The sequence below is a fragment of the Pristis pectinata genome, chromosome 2 (assembly GCF_009764475.1).
Source record: "Pristis pectinata isolate sPriPec2 chromosome 2, sPriPec2.1.pri, whole genome shotgun sequence".
Taxonomy (NCBI): domain Eukaryota; kingdom Metazoa; phylum Chordata; class Chondrichthyes; order Rhinopristiformes; family Pristidae; genus Pristis; species Pristis pectinata.
In genome coordinates, this window is record NC_067406.1 from 144,050,117 (window position 1) to 144,072,335 (window position 22,219).

General features: G+C 46.3%; 1 protein-coding gene across 2 annotated transcripts in view; it reads right to left on the reverse strand.

The window, feature by feature from the left end:
- The window catches only part of manba (mannosidase, beta A, lysosomal), a 59,068-nt gene that overhangs the window by 23,541 nt on the left and 13,308 nt on the right, over positions 1 to 22,219 (reverse strand). For both annotated transcript variants that reach the window (XM_052045756.1, XM_052045747.1), the window contains exons 7-11: positions 21,260 to 21,370; positions 18,932 to 19,083; positions 12,028 to 12,145; positions 9,865 to 9,951; positions 4,680 to 4,847 (exon numbers count right to left, since the gene is read on the reverse strand). In XM_052045756.1, the coding sequence (XP_051901716.1) occupies positions 4,680 to 4,847; positions 9,865 to 9,951; positions 12,028 to 12,145; positions 18,932 to 19,083; positions 21,260 to 21,370 (636 nt within the window). The remainder of the gene's footprint in view (positions 1 to 4,679; positions 4,848 to 9,864; positions 9,952 to 12,027; positions 12,146 to 18,931; positions 19,084 to 21,259; positions 21,371 to 22,219) is intronic.

The window sequence follows — 22,219 nt, forward strand, 5'->3', positions numbered from 1 at the left end:
TCTCGGTACATGTGACGATAATAAACCAGTTTACCTGTCTTACTGAACCACCCTTTACCTTTTAAGGAGACCCTGTGTCCGGTCAAGGCACGTTACGTTGTTGAAGTAGGAACCGTTTGCAGAAGTAATGGGGTGGGGCCCTCATTACCGGGCTCGGGAAGGTAAGAAGTGGTGAGGGGGAGCGGGTAGCTCCATCAGCCCTTCAATGAAATGGCTGCCAATTGCCAGACTACTGTCTGCAACCTTTGGATGCCAGTTCAGTAACTTCATCAGCAGGGCAGTGCAACCCACCACTAACCAAACGGATCAATGTACTGGGTCCAGACAGGTCACAGTCTGAGGGGCCAATTATCTACTATCTGAATTTCTTCACATCAGGCCAATGGGACTGGTCACCAGTTGACCAGTCAGCAGTCTTTCAGCATCAAGGAAGTTACCGATGCCTTGGGAGGAAAGGTGTTGTCCTGTTGCCAAGCACCACAGAGAATGCAGGCCTGAGCCTTGGGGTCACTTGAAATGACACATGGGTGCAAGAACGTTCATGGAGGTTAGAGGGAATCGATGACATCATCTTCCAATAAAACAGCATCATCACTCCTGTAACAACACAAGGCTGTGCATCTTTATAATCTGCCATTTATAAAAACTCTTTTAAAAGTTTAACACCAACCCAAACTATACCCACACACAATGATCATGTTATTACTCACTTCTTAATTAACCAGCATGAAAACAATCCTTTTACTAATGGCATAGGACTAAATTAACAACAAAAATAATGCTTTTTACATTTTTTGCTACAAAGCAATAATAATAACTTGAAAATGGACTCTGAGGGCAACCAGTAACATGTGGAGGATTAATTAAAGACTCTTTACAGCACTAGCTTTTTTTTAAAATCGGCCATCAGAACAAACATTTTACAGATAAAGGTGGCCACAGGGAAGTAATCTGCAAATACTTTCTCCTGTTCAGTTTTCAGAAAGGTGATAGGTACATTGAGACGTAGTTCCTGTTTAATTTCTTCCCATAAATCTATTTATAATTCCATGCAGTCACCTCACCAATGACACAAAGCACCCAATGATGTTACAGCATTGTTGTTATTTAAGTTTTGCCTATAGCAAATGCTGTCTATTTTTGGAACATTTCCTAATTATCAGGAGTGGAAAACAACACAAGGTATACATTGCTCAAATCAAGCAATCTGCACCAGTGAACCCTCCACACTGATATAGCTGAATAGCATCGGAGACACATGGCAAACTCAACAGAGTTTAATGAAGCTTGCCTGCACTCTGTGCATTCAGTAAGGTAACTGGATTAGTGCTACTACTTTCCTGAAGAACGTCGGTTTCGTTGCTTTGATACCAACCCCCACCACAGGTTCCAGTTTAATATGATGTTTGCCATCTATCAAACTAATGTGTGAGATATTAACACATTATTACACGGGTATTTTTTTTATTTAGAATGAGTCACTGCTTCCCAATGCTGCTACCAAAGTCACGGAAGTCATTTAAAATACCAGAACATCAAACAGTACAGCACAGGAACAGGCCCTTCGGCCCACAACATCTGTGCTGAACAAGATGCCAAATTAAACTAAATCTCTTCTGCCTGCACATGATCCACATCCCTCCACTCCCTGCACATTCATGTATCTGTCTAAAAGCCCCTTAAACACCACTATCAGATCTGTCTCCACCACCAACCCTGGCAGCCCGTTCCAGGCACCCACCACTCTCTGTGTAAAAAAAAGTCTGCCCCACACATCTCCCTTAAACTTTCCCCTCTCACCTTAAATCTATACCCTCTAGTACTAGACATTTCTAATTTTATAATTTTATAAACTTCTATCAGTTTTCCTCTCAGCCTCTGACACTCCAGAGAAAACAATCCAAGTTTGCCTTCATAGGTTGGGGCGTTGAAGTTAAGAGATGTTACAACTTTACCAAACAAATGGTTATGCCGCACTTGTAGCTCATACCCTCTAATCCAGGTAGCATTCTGGTGAACCTCGTATGCACCCTTTCACATCCTTCCTGTAATGAGGCAACCAGAATTGCACACAATACTCCAAGTGCAACATGACTTCCTTACTCTTATACTCAATGCGCCAACAGAGGAAGGTAAGTGCGCCGTACACCTTCTTCACCACCCTATCTACTTATGTTGCCACTTTCAGAGAGCTACGGACTTGGACCCCAAGATCCCTCTGTACATCAATGCTATTAAGTCCTGCCATTAACTGTATACTTTCCCCCTACATGAGACCTTCCAAAGTGCAATAGCTCACACTTGCTCAGATTAAACTCTAGCTGCTGTTTCTCTGCTGATATCTGTAACTGATCTACATCCCGCTGTATCCTTTGACAGCCCTCTACACTGTCCACAACTCCACCTGTCTTTGTGCCTTCTACACACTAATGGTGCAGTTTGCTTTACTTATTGGAAGGACTGACAGAATTTTACAGCTGAGCACAGGGGATCCGAGGCGAGCTGATTCGTGGGATCCAACACTGGCTTGGTGTTAGGAAGCAGAGGGCAGTGGTGAAGAATGCTTCTCTGACGGGAAATCAGTGACCAGTGGTGTGCCGCAGGGATCGGTGCTGGGACCGTGTTGTTTGTGATATATATTAACGACTTGGACGTGAATGTAGGAAGGTATGATCACTAAGTTTGGGGATGACACGAACATTGGTGGTGTTGTGGTTAGTGAGGAAGGTTGCCTCAGGCCACAGCAGGATATAGATCAGACGGAAAGCTGGGCAGAGCGTCAACAGGTGGAATTTAACCCCGACGAGTGTAAGGTGATGCGTTTTGAGAAATTAGATAAGGGTAGGACACTAGGGAATGGTGAGGCACTAAGAACACTGATGAACAGAGGTCCAAGTCCATAGTTCCCTGACAGTGGCCACACAGGTAGGTAGGCTGTAAAGAAGGTGCATGGCATGTTTGCCTTCATAGGTTGGGCATTGAAGTTAAGAGATGTTACAACTTTACTAAACAAATGGTTAGGCTGTACTTGCAGTGTGTGGTTCTGGTCACCACACTGTAGGAAGCACGTGATTATGCTGGAGAGGGTGCAGGGGAGATTCACCAGGATGTTGCCTGGACTGGAGGGCTTCAATTATGGGGAGAGATTGGGCTTGTTTTCCCTGGAGCGAAGGAAGCTGAGGGGGTGACCTGACAGAAGCACATAGGATTATGAGAAACAGGCACTCAAGAGTTGTGAAACACAGATAGGGTGGATAGTCGGAATCTTTTCCTATGCTCGGGGTATCAAAGACAGAGGGCACAGGTTTAAGGTGAGAGGAGGGAGTTTTGGAAGGGGATTTAAGGGGAGAGTAGTTGACAGAGTAGTTAGCATCTGGAAAGTGCTGCCAGAGGCGATGGTGGAATCAGATGCAATTACTATGATTCAGAGGCAAGGCACTGACAATATGGTCCTAATGTGGGCAAATGGGATTAGAGTAGTTGGGCAAAAAGGTCAGTGTGGACACTTGTGTGCTGTATAACTCTGTGAGCACTGGGTCTATGCTGGTGTTTAGTTCTCACACAAACTCCCTCCCTACAATCAGTTCACCCTACTCTTCGATTTCATTCACCCTCGGGAATTTATTTACCTTTGATTCAAATGCCCAGCAAGGAACTGATGAGAAAACTTATTAAAAGGAGCTGACTACATCTCTCATTCTAAAATGCAAACTTTTATCACACACATTATCAAAATAATATGTGGTTAAATTAAATAAACTGCAAATACACCCAACCTATTCCTTGCAAAATTCATAATATAAGGAAAGCCAGCCAGAATTTCATTTGTAAACAGGCACCCAAGAGCTGTGAAACATATTACTGTAAAACCTTTTTAAAGCTGAACAGAATCACAGACATGCTGCAAAATCAAAGTGGAACTGTGCCCAAACTTCTTCAAATTTCACAACTAATTCTGTAAAACTACTTTTTTCTGAAGTTGCCAAACTCGCTTGTTTTTATTTTATTTTACTGTGAATCCTGACTGCTTTTAGCCTCTCTGTCCTGGCTTCATGCACTGGAGGTGTAAAAGAAATAATCAGGGAAGTGACAGCCTGCTCCTGCTCCTTAGACCATCACTGCTAACTTGTGAATGTGTTTCAAGACTTGAAAAATACAAATTCCAAAAACCATAATTAAGCGTCAAACATAGGTGAAATAAGGAATGAAATGGGAAGTGTGGAGCTCCATGCAACTAAATGGAGCATCGAGGAACCAGGAGACTAGAGATGATCAGGAAGATACAACATTAACAGTCTACACTGACCAGGAGGCAATGTTTGGAAAGAAGGCACTAGAGGATAGACTGCGGCAGTTCACTCTCGATAGATGGAAAATGTTTGGAGGAGTTGCTCTTGCATCTGTTCTGCCGAACACTGAATGCACCTTCTGCTCTCAGTGCTAATGCAATAAGTCCACCCTCATACCCATGCCTAAAGATTCTATAACCCAGAAAGTAAGATGTTTCCTTAATTGTAAAACACACAAATACTGATGAAACTAGTCCTTCATATTTCCAGAACTTCAGACATATTATAAAAACTAAAATATGTTTCTACAAATATGTTTTTTTTTACAATTCTCAGATGCCAGGCAATGTCCAGCATATAAATCAGTAGCCGTCTAAATGTATTTCTTACCTGAAGTACTGTTTCTCTAACAGTATTGACATACAGTTGTACATAGTCGTCCAAGTACAGTGTCATGTTTGACGGTGAAATGTGGAACCAGTTTGACGCAAGTGCAGCCTCGTTTTCATTATTTCCACTCCAGATTATGATGGAGGGATGGGATTTTAATCGCCGGATCTAAAGATGAAAAAGCACATTCTTAAATCCAAAAGAGAAAACTGCAGATGCGTGAAATCTGAAATGAAATAGAATGTTGGAAAGACTCGGTTGGTCAAGCAGCAGCTGTGACAGGAGAACAACAGAGTTAATGCTGCAGGTCCATGAAATTTCAGAAAGGGACAGGTGGTGTTGAGGAAGCAGGGAGTCTGCAGAAGAACTTGGACAGGTTGGGAAAATGGGCAAAGAAGTGGCAGATGGAATACAGCGTAGGGAAGTGTGCGGTCACGCACTTTGGTAGAAGGAGAAAAGGCGTGAACTATTTTTCTAAACGGGAATTCAGAAATTGGAGGTGCAAAGGGACTTGGGATCCTAGTGCAGGATTCCCTAAAGGTTAACTTGCAGGTTGAGCCAGTAGTAAGGAAGGCAAATGCAATGTTAGCATTCATTTCAAGAGGACTAGAATATAAAAGCAAGGATGTAATGCTGAGGCTTTATAAGGCATTGGTCAGACCACATCTGGAGTATTGTGAGCAGTTTTGGGCCCTGTATCTAAGGAAGGATGTGCTGGCATTGGAGAGGGTCCAGAGGAGGTTTATGAGAATGATCCCGGGAATGAAAGGGTTAACGTATGAGGAGTGTTTGATGTCTCTGGGCCTGTACTCGCTGGAGTTTAGAAGGATGAGGGAGGATCTCATTGAAACCTACTGAATATTGAAAGGCCTGGATAGAATGGACGTGAGAGGATGTTTCCAGTAGTGGGAGAGTCTCGGACCAGAGGGCACAGGCTCAGGAGAGAAGGACGTCCTTTTAGAACAGAGATGAGGAGAAATTTCTTCAGCCAGAGGGCAGTGAATCTGTGGAATTCATTGCCACAGAGGGCTGTGGAGGCCACTGGGTATATTCAAAGTGGAGGTTGATAGGTTCTTGATTAGTAAGGGCATCAAAGGTTACAGGGAGAAGGTAGGAGAATGGGGTTGAGAGGGAAAAGTAAATCAACCATAATTGAATGGCGGAGCAGATTCGATGGGCTGAATGGCCTAATTCTGCCCCTATGCCTTATGGTCTTATCATCGACCTAAAACATTAAATCCTTTAATCTCTCGCCACCAATGCTGCCTAGCCTGCTGAGTACTTCCAACATTTTCTTTTTGCTTTAAACTTTAATTAAACCAATTGAGCCAAAGGTATTTCTGGAGACTGCTAACCAACCGTGTTACAGGACTACGACTGTAGCGGATACACAGATGTGAAAGGGTGGAGGGAAAACCAACAACATTGAACCAACAGGAGACTCTCCCTTGGTGCTTTTAGCTGTTTGGCTGGAAGGCAGGTGGGGGTGGGGTACAGTGGGGAAGGAGAAGGGGACCTCATGTTGAAGAAAAACATTGCAACACGAGCAGAGGTCAGACACCACTGTGGGTGTAACACAAACTTCAGCTTGTGCTGTGGTCAGTGTCAGTCTGTACCTGCCACGTTCAGGTTAGGGCTCGTCTGCCACTTGCATCATGTGCTACCCCTTTATTCCTCAGTTCACATACTGTTCCTGTTGAAACTCTTTGACAATCTGGATAATCACCGGTGTGCACTGGAAGTCTCTCACTCTGTGATTTCCAGACCTGTGACCCTGCAGATAGGGTCTGCTCAGGACGGCGGCGTGAGATTTATTTTCACTCATCAGCTGACAACTCCCCTGGCAACACATATAAAGCTCAGGAAACAACTTCCATTTAGAGAGTGTTGCAGAGCTTCATGGAGGCGACAGAAAATAACTGAGTAGCACATCAAATAAATCAGGAGGTAGGTGTCAAGAATGAGCTCAAACCTTCTGTGAGGAAAAAGGGGCTGTAGAGAGGAGGCAGGAAGGCAGAGGATTGAGGGAAGAATTCCCAGTATGCAGTCAAGATCAGTGGGAAGGATAAGAGGAATGCACTCAAGACCAGAGTCAGAGGAACGAGGATTATGGGGTGGGGAGGGATGCAGGGATCACAGAAATAAGGGCAATAATGATAAGTTTGAGCACTGGGAAGGAGGGTTAATAAGGTGGTGCAGGAAAGGCCATGGGTGGACAGGAGGAGGAGGCTGACTAAAAGCGCAATGGAATAACTGCAGGTGAAAAGACAAGAGTTAAGGAGGCTGTGAAATGGAAGCAGCAGAGGCTGTGGCTGAAAGTTGCTGCAGCTCACCCTGATACCCGGGGAGCGCCTCCCTGCGGCTCACCCAGATACCCGGGTAGCGCCTCCCTGCGGCTCACCCAGATACCCAGGGAGCGCCTCCCTGCGGCTCACCCCGATACCTGGGGAGCGCATCCCTGCGGTGCACCCAGATACCTGGGGAGCGCCACCCTGCGGCTCACCCTGATACCTGGCGAGCGCCTCCCTGCGGCGCACCCTGATACCTGGGGAGCCTCCCATGTGGAGCACTATGATACTTGGGGAGCGCCTCCCTGTGGCTCAGCCTCATACCTGGGGAACGCCTTGCTGCGGCTCACCCTGATATCTGGGGAGCACCTCCCTGCGGCGCACCGTGATACCTGGCGAGCGCCTCCCTGCGGCTCACCCTGATGTCCGGCGAGCGCCTCCCTGCGGCTCACCCTGATGTCCGGCGAGCGCCTCCCTGCGGCTCACCCTGATGTCCGGCGAGCGCCTCCCTGCGGCTCACCCTGATGTCCGGCGAGCGCCTCCCTGCGGCTCACCCAGATACCCGGCGAGCGCCTCCCTGCGGCTCACCCAGATACCCGGCGAGCGCCTCCCTGCGGCTCACCCAGATACCCGGCGAGCACCTCCCTGCGGCTCACCCAGATACCCGGCGAGCGCCTCCCTGCGGCTCACTCTGATGTCTGGGGAGCGCCTCCCTGCGGCTCACCCCGATACCTGGGGAGCGCATCCCTGCGGCGCACCCAGATACCTGGGGAGCGCCACCCTGCGGCTCACCCTGATACCTGGCGAGCGCCTCCCTGCGGTGCACCCTGATACCTGGGGAGCCTCCCATGTGCAGCACTATGATACTTGGGGAGCGCCTCCCTGTGGCTCAGCCTCATACCTGGGGAACGCCTTGCTGCGGCTCACCCTGATATCTGGGGAGCACCTCCCTGCGGCGCACCATGATACCTGGCGAGCGCCTCCCTGCGGCTCACCATCACACTGGCGAGCGCCTCTTCCTGCGGCTCACCCTCATACCAAGAGAGCGCCTCCCTGCGGCTCACCCTCATACCTGGCGAGCCCCTCCCTGCGGCTCACATACCTGGCGAGCGCCTCCCTGCGGCTCACCCTCATACCTGGCGAGCGCCTCCCTGCGGCACACCCTGATACCTGGCGAGCGCCTCCCTGCGGCTCACCCTGATACCTGGCGAGCGCCTCCCTGCGGCTCACCCTGATACCTGGCGAGCGCCTCCCTGCGGCTCACCCTGATACCTGGCGAGCGCCTCCCTGCGGCTCACCCTCATATCTGGCGAGCGCCTCCCTGCCATGCAACCTGATACCTGGCGAGCGCCTCCCTGCGGCTCACATTGATACCTGGCGAGCCTCTCCCTGCGGCTCACCCTCATACCTGGCGAGCGCCTCCCTGCGGCTCACCCTCATACCTGGCGAGCGCCTCCGTGCGGCTCACCCTCATACCTGGCGAGCGCCTCCCTGCGGCTCACCCTCATACCTGGCGAGTGCCTCCCTGCGGCTCACCCTCATACCTGGCGAGCGCCTCCCTGCGGCTCACCCTCATACCTGGTGAGTGTCTCCCTGCGGCTCACCCTCATACCTGGCGAGCGCCTTCCTGCGGCTCACCCTGATACCTGGCGAGCGCCCGCCTGCGGCGCACCGATACCTGGGGAGCCTCTCCCTGCGGCGCACCCTGATACCTGGGATGTGCCTCCCTGCGGCTCATCCTCATACCTGGGGAGCCTCTCCCTGCGGCTCACCCTCATACCTGGTTAGCACCTCCCTGCGGCTCACCCCATACCTGGGGAGCGCCTCCCTGCGGCTCACCCTCATATCTGGTTAGCACCTCCCTGCGGCTCACCCCATACCTGGGGAGCGCCTCCCTGCGGCTCACCCTCATATCTGGCGAGCGCCTCCCTGCAGCTCACCCTTATTATCTGTTGAGCATCTATCGCTGCCAATTTAGTGGTGGACAAAGGGTCACAAAATCATCGATGTGTTTATGTGCGCACATACGCACATACGTCTCCGTCTGTGTGTGTCCATGCCTACGCACTTGCGTGAACATGCGCGAGTGTGTATTAGTGTCAGTGCATGTCCTTTACTTGTCCATGTGTCGAAGATTGATCACTAAGGGCCAAGAAACAGGAAAGCCCAGGGATGAAGGCCCAAAGAATGGACCTTTGGGGTCCTGTCCAGGGAAGTTGGGTAGAATTCCCCTCCTCTTCTACGAATAATGGTTTAGGATATTTCACATGCACCAGGGAGAGGCAGCAGGACTTTCGTTCAACATCTCATCCAAGACAATGTCTGGAATATTTTTGTGTGGTGCCTCAACCTGGAGCTTCCTTGCACAGCTCTGCAGTGCAACTTAACCTGACTGGGAGCAGGGGAATGGAAATTGCTCTACAAAGAATCGGTACAGATTCAGTGGGGCAGTAGTGTCCTGCTACGGAGAGAGAAGAGACTGCAGATGCTGGGATCTGGAGCAACAGTATGCGTTGGAGGAACTCTGCGGGTCGAGCAGCATCTGTGGGAGGAAAGGAATTGTCGATGTTTCTGGTCAAAGCTCTGCGTCAGGACTGGACCCGAAATGTCAACATTTCCTTTCCTCCCACAGATGCTGCTCAACCCGTTGAGTTCCTCCAGCAGATTGTTGCTCTAGTGTCCTGCTGATTCCAGCAGCGACAGCCCTGCAACAACAGTGATGTGATCACTGCACCCAGGCAAATGGTAAAGGGCTTGTTATATTATCAACATTTGAGGTAGAAAGGTTTGCTTCCTCTCCAAATATTAGATCTGGCAGTAAATGAAGTGATACAACAAAATCATCACATTTTTAAAGAATATTTAAATTAGAACAGTGAAGAATTTCTTCCCCTCACCTGGTGAATAACTTCTGCCTTGACTGAATCAACAAAACTTTTGTCGGTTGGATAAAGTGCACAAGCAAACATGAAATCTTGCCAAATCTAAATGAGAACATGAAGAAAAAGGCAGAGTATTGGTTAAATCTCAATCCATTAGCCTCTGGTCAAGCACAGCTCAGGTAACAAGTTTCAGAATCAGAACGTCAGGGGTATCTCGTAAGGATTAGGGAATGGACAAGGACGAAACTCCATTCACTGATGAGGAGATGCAGTCTTTAATTTTGGTTCAAAACACTCTTGGTCCAAATGTTGGTGGAATGACTCTAGCTCAAAGTTATATCATAAGCATCAATTAAAGAACAACAAAGTTTGTGTCAAAACAAGTAATAACCATCCACATTTGTTCATCTTTCAACAGGTTACAATGTCCCAAAACTTAAAAAAAGAATTTGATTCCTAATCTGATCTCAAAGCCTGCTTTGGAAAGTGCCACAGAGGAAGCTCATCAGTAAACCTGAAGCTGGTGTAATAACTGGGGCAGTGAGAGCTGGGATGGGAAACTGGCGCTGGGAGCAACACAGTGTTAGGGCAGGACAGTCAGTTTCACTGATGTTCTCCAAGGACCTGGACCAGCTCCAATGTAGTTCTTGATTCTCGTAAATGATGTGGAATTGAGGGTACAGAGAACCATTATGTATGGAATGATCTGTTGGGATGCTACGTAAACAAAAGCTTTTCACTGTGTCTCGGTACATGTGACAATAATAAACCAAGACCAGTTACCATTCCAAAATTTGCAGTTTACAAGAGCGTGATAAGCATGTTGAACAGTGAGAAGGATATACTTCAAGAGGACTTGGACAGCCTGATGCAATGTGCAGATGAAATTTAATGCCAGGATGTGCACAGTGATACATTCTGGTAGGAAGAAGGAGAGATAATTTAAACTAAGGGGGCATTTCTAAAATGCAGTGCACAAGGCTTTGTAGATAGCTGAGCAGGTTGAGAATACAATTCAATTACTCAACGGCACAGCTTTAAGCTGAGAGGGAAAGTCTATGTAAACAAAAGCTTTTCACTGTGCAGGCTAACTCTTAAGTCTTAGGAATAAATTGGATAGATACGTGGACGGGAGAGGTCTGGAGGGTTACGGATTGGGTGCAGGTCAATGGGACTAGCGGAATAACGTTTCGGCACAGACTAGAAGGGTTGAATGGCCTGTTTTCTGTGCTGTAGTGTTCTATGGTTCTAAGTTTAAAAGAGATTTACCAGGCAATTTTATTTTACACAGAGTGATAGATGCCTGGAATGTGCTGCCGGGGGAGGCGGGGGGTGATGGAAGCAGATACAATAGTGTGTTTAAGAGGCATTTAGACAGGCACAGGAACAGGCAGGGGATGGAGGGATATAGATCATATGCAGGCAGATGGGATCAGTTTAAATTGGCATCATAGTTGGCACAGGCATGATGGGCCGAAGGGTCTGTTCCTGTGCTGCACTGTTCTATGTTCTATAATCTAAAAAGTCAGAGAGGATCCAAAGCTTAATAAATGGATGGATAACGTGCAAAAGCAAGGAGATTTCCTTGAACCTCTGCACATCATTAGGGAGGTTGCAACCAGGGTACTTCTGGTCGCCAGTGGGAAGGTCCTGGGGGTGCAGAGAAGATTGAGTAGAATGGTCCCAGTGATGTGATACAGTGGAGAAGCTGGTACTGTCCTCCCTATGGCACAGAGGCTCAGAGCAGATTCGATAGAAATGTTCAAACTCACAAAGGGCTTGGACAAAGTGAATAAAGAAAAACTATTCCCACAGGTGGAAGGGTTTAGAACCAGGGGACACAGGTTGAAACGAACTGGCAAAAGAATCAAGGATAACACGAGGAAAAACCTTTCCCTGCAGTGAGAGAGATGACCTGGGATCCCTGCTGGAAGGGAGGTGAAGCAGATTCAGCCATTCCTTTCAAAAGGAAATGAAGAGATTCTCAGAAAATGAAGGGATAATAAATTGCAGAGCGAGAGGAAGAATTGGGAGGACAACGAATTGGCAACTCTTTCAAGGAGCTGGCACAGGTATGGCCGAACAGTGTCCTTCTGTGCTGTTTGATTCCAGGATTGTGGAAAGCACTTTCTGAACATCTTGGTCTGGTCAAATAAACAAAGCCAGTATCTTTCTTACCATAATCCCCAATTCATCACACAGTTCATAAAATTCATCTTGTTCGTAAACACCTCCTCCCCATACCCTTAATGTGTTCATATTGGCATCAACTGTAGACTGCAACAAGTTCCGCAATCTGTTAATTACACAACGAGGAAGTATTAGGATGTGTTAAATAACTCAGCATAAATAGATCCCTGATGCAAATCTATAAAAAACTAGGCTCTAAACAGACCATTAACTTCAGTCACTGTGCATAATCTGAAAGTTTAGAACGTTAGGACTTCTTAAGGTCTCGGTCACACATCAAATCACGGTCGAGCAGTAAAGTTTCGAAGAACTAGTTGACTCCATCAATGACAAACACATATCAGGACAACATGCAAAGCATCTGCATTTTTCTAACGCAAACACAAAACAGCAGCAAGTGTGAGAAAACCCAATCCGTTATGATTCCACACCACATTGTCAGATGGCCCACGCTCAGTTTAATCACTGCTGCAGCTGAATTACAAAGTCACTTCCCCAGTTTCAACATTCAGAAGTTCCACTCAACATCCCAGTGAAGCTGCAACACAAGACCACATTTGTGCTAAACAGCAAAAACAGCAATGGATCAAAGCTCTGCACGAGGGGACGTGGCTTTAGGGTGAAAGGGGAAAGGTTTAGGGGGAACATTAGGGGGAACTTCTTCACTCAGAGAGTGGTGGGAGTGTGGAATGGGCTGCCATCTGATGTAGTAAATGTGAGCTCACTCTTAAGTTTCAAGAATAAATTGGATAGATACATGGACGGGAGAGGTCTGGAGGGTTATGGACTGGGTACAGGTAAATGGGACTAGCGGAGTAACGTTTCGGCACAGACTAGAAGGGCTGAATGGCCTGTTTTCTGTGCTGTAGTGTTCTATGGTTCTGCATTCCAACCACATCTGGTTGTGGTTGGTGGTGGAGAATTAAACAGCTAGCTGGAGGAGGAGGAGGGAAACAAGGCTGAAGCACTCACAATCATGCTCAGTCTGCAATGGATGTTCCATCTTCCTGAGATCCCCACCCTCACAGAAGTTCAGTTTCAGCCAATTCAGTTCACACCACATGATACCAATAAATGGTTGAGAGCACTGGATGCAGCAAAGGCTCTGGGACTCGACAACATCCCAGCTGTGGTACTGAAGCCCTGCAATCAGGACTAGCTGCTCCTCTCGCCAAACTCTTCCAGTGCAGTTACTGGCAATGTGGAAAACTGCCCAGGCATGTCCCATTCACAAAAAGCAGAACAAATCCAGTCCAACTAATTACCATTCAATTAGCCTACCTCAATCATCAGCAAAACGATGGAAGCTGTTGTCAATACGTTACCAAGCAGCACCCATTCATCAATGTCCAGCCTAGGACCACTCAGCTCCAGACATCAGCTCACAATTCCAACAAACTGCTCAGTACCTCTTCCCTGGTGATTGTAATTTTCCCAAGTTCCTCCCTGCATTTCAATACTATAAGTAAATGATAGTGATTCTGTAACTCCCATTCACGCTTCCTGAAGGTAGATCTTACACTGTGTTCAGCTCTGGTCGCTGTACTGTAGGAAGGACATGATTCAGCTGGAGAAGGCGCAGAGAAAATTCACCAGGATGTTGCTGGGACTGGAGGGCTTCAGTTATAAGGAGAGGCTGGACAGGCTGGGACTGTTTTACCTGGAGTAAAGGAGGTGGAAGTCTCACCTTATAGAGGGGTATAAATCATGAGGGGCATCGATAAGGTGGGTGGTCATAGTCTTTTTTCCCAGGGCAGGGGAGTCTAAAACTAGAGGGCACAGATTTAAAGGAGACCTGAGGGGCAAGTTCTTCCACACAGAGGGTGGTGGGTGTGTGGAACGAGCTGCCAGGGGAAGTGGTAGAGGTGGGGACAGTTACAACATTTGGGCAGGTCCATGGATAGGAAAGGTTTAGAGTGACATGGGCCAAATGCAGGTAAATGGGACCAGCTCAGGTAGGCACCTTAGTCGGCATGGATGAGTTGGACCAAAGGGCCTGTTTTTGTGCTGTTTTGCTCCATGAATCTTAACATTTACATTGTGTACAAGAGTAGAGGTGTCTCACTACAATTACATAGGGGCCTTGGTGTGCACAATTTGGTTTCCTTCTCTAAAAAAGATTATAGTTGCCGTGCAGGGAAGGCACTGAAATGTTGGTTTTGCTTTCTTTAAAGTGGCAGATGGAGTTCAATCTGGAAAAATGTGAAGTGATACACTTTGGAAGATCAAATTTGAAGGCAGAATGCAAGGTTAATGGCAGGACTCTTAGCAGTGTGGAGGAACAGAGCATGTCTTATGAGGATAGGTTGAGTGAGCTCGGGCTTTTCTCTTTGGAGAGAAGGAGGATGAGAGGTGACTTGATAGAGGTGTACAAGATGATAAGAGGCATAGATCGAGTGGACAGTCAGAGACTTTTTCCCAGGGCGACAATGGCTAACACGAGGGGACATAACTTTAAGGTGATTGGAGGAAGGTATAAGGGGGATGTCAGGGGTAAGTTTTTTTACACAGAGAGTGGTGGGTGTGTGGAACGCACTGCCGGCAGAGGTTGTGGGGCCAGATACATTAGGGACATTTAAGAGACTCTCAGATAAGACACGAGAATGATAGAAAAATGGAGGGAAGGAAGGGTTAGATAGATCTTAGAGCAGGATAAAATGTCGGCACAACATTGAAGGGCCTGTACTGTGCTGTATTATTCTATGTTCGATGGTATCCAACCTCGCATTAACTGCTAGACACTGTCAATACTTTGTTAAGGTAAAGTTCACGGTAAGCAGTGCTCACCCACAGCAAGTCCTACTACAAAGACAATTTTTGAAGGGTCAGTCTTTGAAGAACACCTGTTCCAAAAGATCAGTCCCTGGAGGTTAACTGCAATGAATGCTTGATCTGGTTTCTATTTGTGGACAAGAAGTTAAGGCCTGTAAATCAGTATTTCACAACGGCAGCAACCAATCACTGGCTGTGGTTTGGAATAACTGAAATTGAAGTTAAGAAGGCAATATAAAACATTAGAGACACAGGGGACTGCAGATGCTGGAACCTGGAGCAACACACAGAGCGCTGGAGGAACTCAGCAGGGCAGGCAGCATCTGTTAAGGGAAGTCAGACAATATAAAACATTCTTTGACAACAGCTGCTCTTTCTCTCAATCTTTCTTAATCTATAAAAATCAGTGGAATATCCCAATGAAACGTTCAATTATACAGTTTAATATGTGTTAATCATCGATGGAATCAACTAGTTGAAAGAAACAATCAAAAGAATGTTGGTTTCCTTGTACAGAAGTTGCTGACAGCAATTAGAAACGCCAATGGTATGCTGGCCGTTATAACAAGTACAGAAGGAAATAGATTGTACTACAATTATATGGAGCCTTGGAGAGACTGTACATGGAAAATTGTGTACAATTTTCTTATCTAAAAAACCATACACTGGCTCTGAAAGGAGTGCTGCGAAGATTCACCAGACTGGTTCCTGGGTAGCAGCTTTGCGATACGAGGAGAGAAAGACTGGACCAGCCTGTATTTTCTAGGGTTCAGGAGAATAGGAGATGACCTCACTTATACTTACAAAATTCTTAATCACCACAGGGTGGATGCAGGGCAGATTTTCCTTTGGCTGAGGAGTCTGGAACCAAAGGTCGCAGACATACAATAAGGAACAGACTGTGAGTGGGAGAAACTCCTTCATTCAGAGGGTGATGAATCTTTGGAGTGCGGAGAAGATTCACTCAGTGGGGGTGGGGGCGGTGGGTTTGAGGAGAGAGACTGAGACCAGGCCTCAGGTCTCTAGCGCTTAGAAGAGTAAGAGGTAACCTGACTGAAACATCCAAAATTCTTTTAGGGCTCGACAGGGTAGATGGATATAAATGTGACATTCTTCAAGAAAGGGCATTGAGCCTGCTTGGTTAAGAGCAAAATGTGTCCAAATAAGATCTACAAAAGCTGGTTCTGATGTTGTTCTGATGTTGGAGCCAACACTGTGAACATTTTTGTAACAGGACAGGACTGGGCCTGCTCTGCTATTCAATGGGACCCATGGCCTTCTACCTCAACACTTTTTTATAAACTTTATTTCCACAGCACGGTAACAGGCCCTTCTGGCCCAACAAGCCCGCGCTGCCCAATTACACCCACGTTAACCTGCTGACCCGTACGTCTTTGGAATGTGGGAGGAAACTGGAGCACCCGGAGGAGACCCAAGCAGACACAGGGAGAATGTACAAACTCCTTACAGACAGTGGCAGGAATTGAACCCAGGTCACTGGTGCTGTAATAGTGTTACACTAACCACTATGCTACCATACCGCTTTTTCAGTTTCTGGTTTCCCAGCACTGTTCCCGTGTCCCTTGATTCCACTAATATCCAGAAACCTACCAATCACTATTTTGAATGAACACAATGACTGAGATTCCACACCCTTCTGTAACAGAGATTCACAGCCCCCGACTGAAGCACTTTCTCCCCGTCTGTGACTATCCCACACTTTAAGACTGTGGCTTCAGGTTCTAGACACCCGACTCTAGGGAACTGTCCTCCCTGCATCCCGTCCTGTAGGAATTTTGCAAGTTACATTGAAATCTCATTTCTTTCTAAGCCCTACAGAACACAGGTATGGTCTTCTCAATCCCTCCTCTGAGGGCAAGCCTGCCGTCCCTGGAGCCAGTCTGGTAACTCCTCGCTACACTCCCTCTGCGGCAAGTACATCCTTTCTTAGGCAAGACAACTAAACCCGTCCACAATATTCCAGTGCAGTCTCACCAAAGCCCTGTATAATTGCAGTGAGACTTCCTTCCTCGTGTAATTTTACTTCCTAATTGCCTGTTGCACCTGCATGTTGGCCTTCAGTGCACCAGTACACCCAGCTCCCTGCGAACATTAACACTACCCAATCCCTCACTATTCAAAAAAAACCCCTGATTTTATATTTTGTGCAAAGTAGATAACTTCAGATTTTTCCACATTTCATTTCATCTAAAGAACTTTGCAAGATGATAACCAGAGCGTTCACCATCTCTAAAGCCTCCTCTGAGACGTGGAGCATCAGAGCCTTGGGATGTATCTGCTTTCAAGCTCACCAACTTCTCTGGTGTTATTTTTTAACTAATAACTTCCTTCCTCATTCTCCGTAGACTTCTGGTTCTCTAATATTTCTGACATGTTTGTTGTACCTACTTCATTAAGAACAAAGTTGTTGCGTTATTCCCCCGCCATTTCTTTCGTCGCTTTATAAATTCTTCCCTCTCTGTGAAGGACCTTCACACATGGCCTCACAGGTCTTTTCCTTTTTACACCCCTGTAGAAGCTCTTAACGTCTGATTTTGTGTTTCCTGCCAGTCTGCCCTCATACATTATCTTGTCTTCTTTAGTCAATTTCTTGGTCCCGCTTTGCTAAGTTCTAAGGTGCTCCCAGTCGTACAGTCATAGAACCATAGACTTGTATAGCACAGAGACAGGCCATTCCGCCCAACTGGTCCACGCCGACCTAAGCTAGTCCCATTTGCCCGCGTTTGCCCTGTATCCCTCTAAACCTTTCCTATACACATACCTATTGAAGTGTCTTTTAAATGTTGTTATTGAACCCATCTCAACAACTTTCTCTGGCAGCTCATTCCATACACACTGCCCTCTGTGTGAAGAGGTTGCCCCTCAGGTCCCTCCCACCTTGATCCTGTGCACTCAATCTTTTGGTTCCCTTTCCCTGGGAAAAGTACTGTGTGCATTCACCCTATCTCTGCCCCTCATGATTTTATACGCCTCTATAAAGTCACCTCTCAGTCTCCTATGTTCCAAGGAATAAAGTCGTAGCCTGCCCAACTTCTCCTTAGAACTCAGGACCTCAAGTCCTGGCAACATTCTCGAAAATCTTCTTTGCAATCTGATTTGCAGAAGAAGTGCACCACCTCAGAGGCTACCCACCCATCAAGCACCTCCTAGCCCATCTGTGATACCATCTGCAGATCCCACACTGGTCTCACCAGCTCACTCGGAGTTTGCAGACCTGGAGTGGAAACAAGGCATCCTCAATTCTTGAGGTCCTGCCTAGGAAGAAGAATATGCCAACTCATGCAACAGAGGAACAGGAACAAATAAGAGAGAGTGGATATCTCCTGAATAAAGGCTAAGGCAGAGACTTTACAGAAGCTCTCTGTTGGCAACGGGTTCAAGGGAAAGGAGGTGTCCTAAAGAGCCGTCCATGAGGGGACTGAACCCTGCCAGGATCCAACTCTACACATCCCAGTACAGCACTGAGGTTAACCAGCAATGAACTCCAGTTACTTCAATTAAAGGAATATCATCTTTGGCAACAATAAGTAGGTTTATGAGAAGAACACATGGAAAAGTAATTATTTAAATATGTATTGAAACTGAAAAACTAAAAATATTGGCTCTTCTAGAAATCCACCCTTTTGCTGGAATGCCAAAACCCAAATCTTCATATCACCCAGAGCTGGGTTACTGACCCATGCCCAACAGGACTCTACCTCTGTCTGTGCATGCTGCATCCTCAGGGCTCAACATAATTTCAGAGCTTTAATAAACAAAGGTCTATACTTCATGCCCAACCTCTTTCTTACATGCTTTCTTTCTCCAATGACTTCCATTAACCCACCGACCAGATGACCCCTTTTACAGTTTATCCCTAAAGCAACCCTGGCCTCAAACCTTTAAACAGTCCCCTTGTCCTCATACATACTTGCAGCTTGATGCTAACTTGTATTCTCTCTTTTCCAGTTCTGACGAAGGGCCTTCAACCTGAAATGTTAACTCTGTTTTTCTCTTTCCACAGATGCTGCCTGACCTGCTGAGTTTTCCAACATTTGCTGTTTTTATTTAAATTAGCAGTGTTGCAGTTAACATCCACCTTGAAATTTTCAAAACTTACACATCAAGTGTCACTCTGTCCAAAAAAGCATCTGCAGGAATCCAGTTTGAACCTTTGATGAATATTGGGAGCCCGTTTATTTTAAAATAAAAGCTTAATCCAGGAGATCCCGGTACAGGTTCTTGCATCAGCTCCACAGTCCTGAAATATACCTGGAGAAAACACATTAAAAGGTCTCATCTGGTTCAAAAAGGGAATAAAGTAGTCAGCAAACATAGCATTAAAATATAAACAATGTGATTTCAAACTAGTTATTTGCATACCTACATGGTACGGAAGTCTGAACCCTGACTGTCCCACTGTACCCTCCACCACTGTTAGAATTCAAATCCCAGTCATGTCACTGGAACATGAGTACTGTCCACTGATTCACAAAGAACCATAGAAAAATACAGCACAATACAGGCCCTTCGGCCCAACATGTTGTGCCGACCTTCAAACCACGCATAAGACTATCTAACTCCTTCCTCCCACATATCCCCCTATTTTAAATTCCTCCATATGCTTACCTAGCAATCTCTTGAATTTGACCAATGTACCTGCCTCCACCACCGCCCCAGGCAGCGCATTCCATGCCCCAACCACTCTCTGGGTAAAAAACTTCCCTCTGATATCTCCCTTGAACTTCCCACCCATTACTTGTATTGAGCATTGGTGCCCTGGGAAAGAGGCGCTGGCTGTCCACTCTATCTATTCCTCTTAATAGTTTGTATACCTCTATCATGTCTCCCCTCATCCTCCTTCTCTCCAAAGAGTAAAGCCCTAGCTCCCTCAGTGTCTCCTCATAATCCATACTCTCCAAACCAGGCAGCATCCTGGTAAATCTCCTCTGCACCCTTTCCAACGCTTCCACATCCTTCCTATAATGAGGCGACCAGAACTGGACACAGTGCTCCAAGTGTGGTCTAACCAGAGTTGTGTAGAGCTGCACCATTATCTCGCAGCTCTTAAACTCAATCCCACGATTTATGAAAGGTAACATCCCATAAGCTTTCTTAACTAGCCTATCCACCTGTGAGGCAACTTTCAGTGATCTGTGGATATGAACCCCCAGATCCCTCTGCTCCTCTACACTACCCAGAATCCTGCCATTAACCTTGTACTCCGCCTTGGAGTTTGTCCTTCCAAAATGTACCACCTCATACTTCTCCGGATTGAACTCCATCTGCCACTTGTCAGCCCAGCTCTGCATCCTATCAATATCCCTCTGCAATCTTCGACAGTCCTCCACATTATCCACAACACCACCAACCTTTGTCTCATCTGCAAACTTGCTAACCACCCTTCTACCCCCTCACCCGAGTCATTAATAAATATCACAAAATGTAGAGGTCCCAGAACCGATCCTTGTGGGACACCGCAAGTCACAGCCCTCCAATCTGAGTGCATTCCTTCCACCACAACCCTCTTGCTTTCTACAGGCAAACCAATTTTGAAACCACACGGCCAAGCCTCCCTGGATCCCATGTCCTCTGACCTTCTGAAGAAGCCTACCATGTGAAGCCTTGTCAAACGCCTTACTAAAATCCATGTAGACCACATCTACTGCACTACCCTCATCAATCTTCCTGGTCAACTCCTCAAAGAACCCTATTAGGCTCGTGAGACATGATCTTCCCTTCACAAATCCATGCTGGCTGTCCCTAATCAGTCCATGTTTTTCTAAATGCCCATAGATCCTATTTCTAAGAATCCTTTCCAACAGCTTGCCCACCACAGACGTAAGAAGATTTAAGAAGCAGGGATGTTAACGTTTCATTGGGCAGAGATTGATTAGCAGATTTAAGTTAATATGTAGAAGAATTAGAGGGGAGTTGAGGAAAAAAAATTACAGTTAAAGAATAATGGAACAGGCAGTTTGAAAGGGTGCTGGAGGCAAAAGCCCACATCATGTTTAAAAGGTACCTGGATGAGAACTTGGAGCCAAGACCTGCTGGACAATGAGGCTGAGAGAAACCTACATGGTCGAGTATCTAACTGGGGTGGACACTCTCTGAGCTTGAAAGTCCTAAGTATAGTCACCAAAACTCACCACTCAAAAACATAAGACAAATGATTGATGCCTTGGTTACATGTTAGACTTCAACTGTTGGTGGAGGGAAGTCAGCGTTACAATCAGGAGTTTGATTTGGGAATTACTTCTTGTCCTCTTATGGGAAATGAAATTAAAATGTCAAAAACAGATTACCGACTGATGATCAAAATATTGTACTTTAAAATGGTTTCACTCCAGAGGAAGAGATTATATTCATCAAATGCTTTCACAAAACCTCACCCAACAGACCATGCAGACATTTTAAAATAGATGTTCAAATAATATTAACTGACCATAATGGACTTTTCAATATGATGTTCTCCTTCGACAGTGACAGTTACAGTCATTTTGTAACCAGTCTGATTGCCATAACCGTGAGGCCACCAAGGATCAATGGAAGCATTCTGGAAAAGGAAGTGTCAGTGAGCAGGTTATCATTCATACATCGACACACATCCTGATCCAGATTAATGCGCAGAATCACAGCAATAATTCCAGCGCTATGACTGGAGTTAAGTAAACACCAGCAAGAAGAAGGAACAGTGCCAGGATTTGGTTTGACCACTCCGGACACAATGCTTCCTGAGCTGGGAATTCATGCTGGGAATTTGTTTGTGACCTACCTCATCCGGACAGAGAAACTGAGCATTCACCCCAGCTGCTCGAGTAGTCTCTGTGCCCCCACACGAGCCTCTTCCCACCCTTGCTCGTGTTCCCTTTGTCTCTCAATAGTTTATCCAACTTCCCCGTAAATGAAACTCTACTGATGTTCTCCTCAATCATTTCTTGACCTGAATTCCGCATTCAGAGCTTCTCCTGAATTCCGCATTCAGAGTTTCTCCTGAATTCCGCATTCAGAGTTTCTCCTGAATTCGCATTCAGAGCTTCTCCTGAATTCCACATTCAGAGCTTCTCCTGAATTCCACATTCAGAGCTTCTCCTGAATTCCACATTGGATTTATTTGTGTCCACCTGATATTTCTGGATTCTCCCAGAAGTGGAAGCATTTTTCAGCAGCAATTATAACATTTTATTAAGAATAAATGCACAATATGTCCTTCTGATATGAAAGAGTAGTGAAGGAGAAAGTATTAGAAGTTATTACTCAGGTCTGACATCATCTCAAAAATCAGTAACCTATACTGTTGTGATTATTACTATCCTAGCCCAGTGGCACCCCTCCAAAGGATCACCCAGATCAAAGGCAGGCTCTTTCTCTATCACTAGATGCCCCATGAGAACTGGATTGTGAA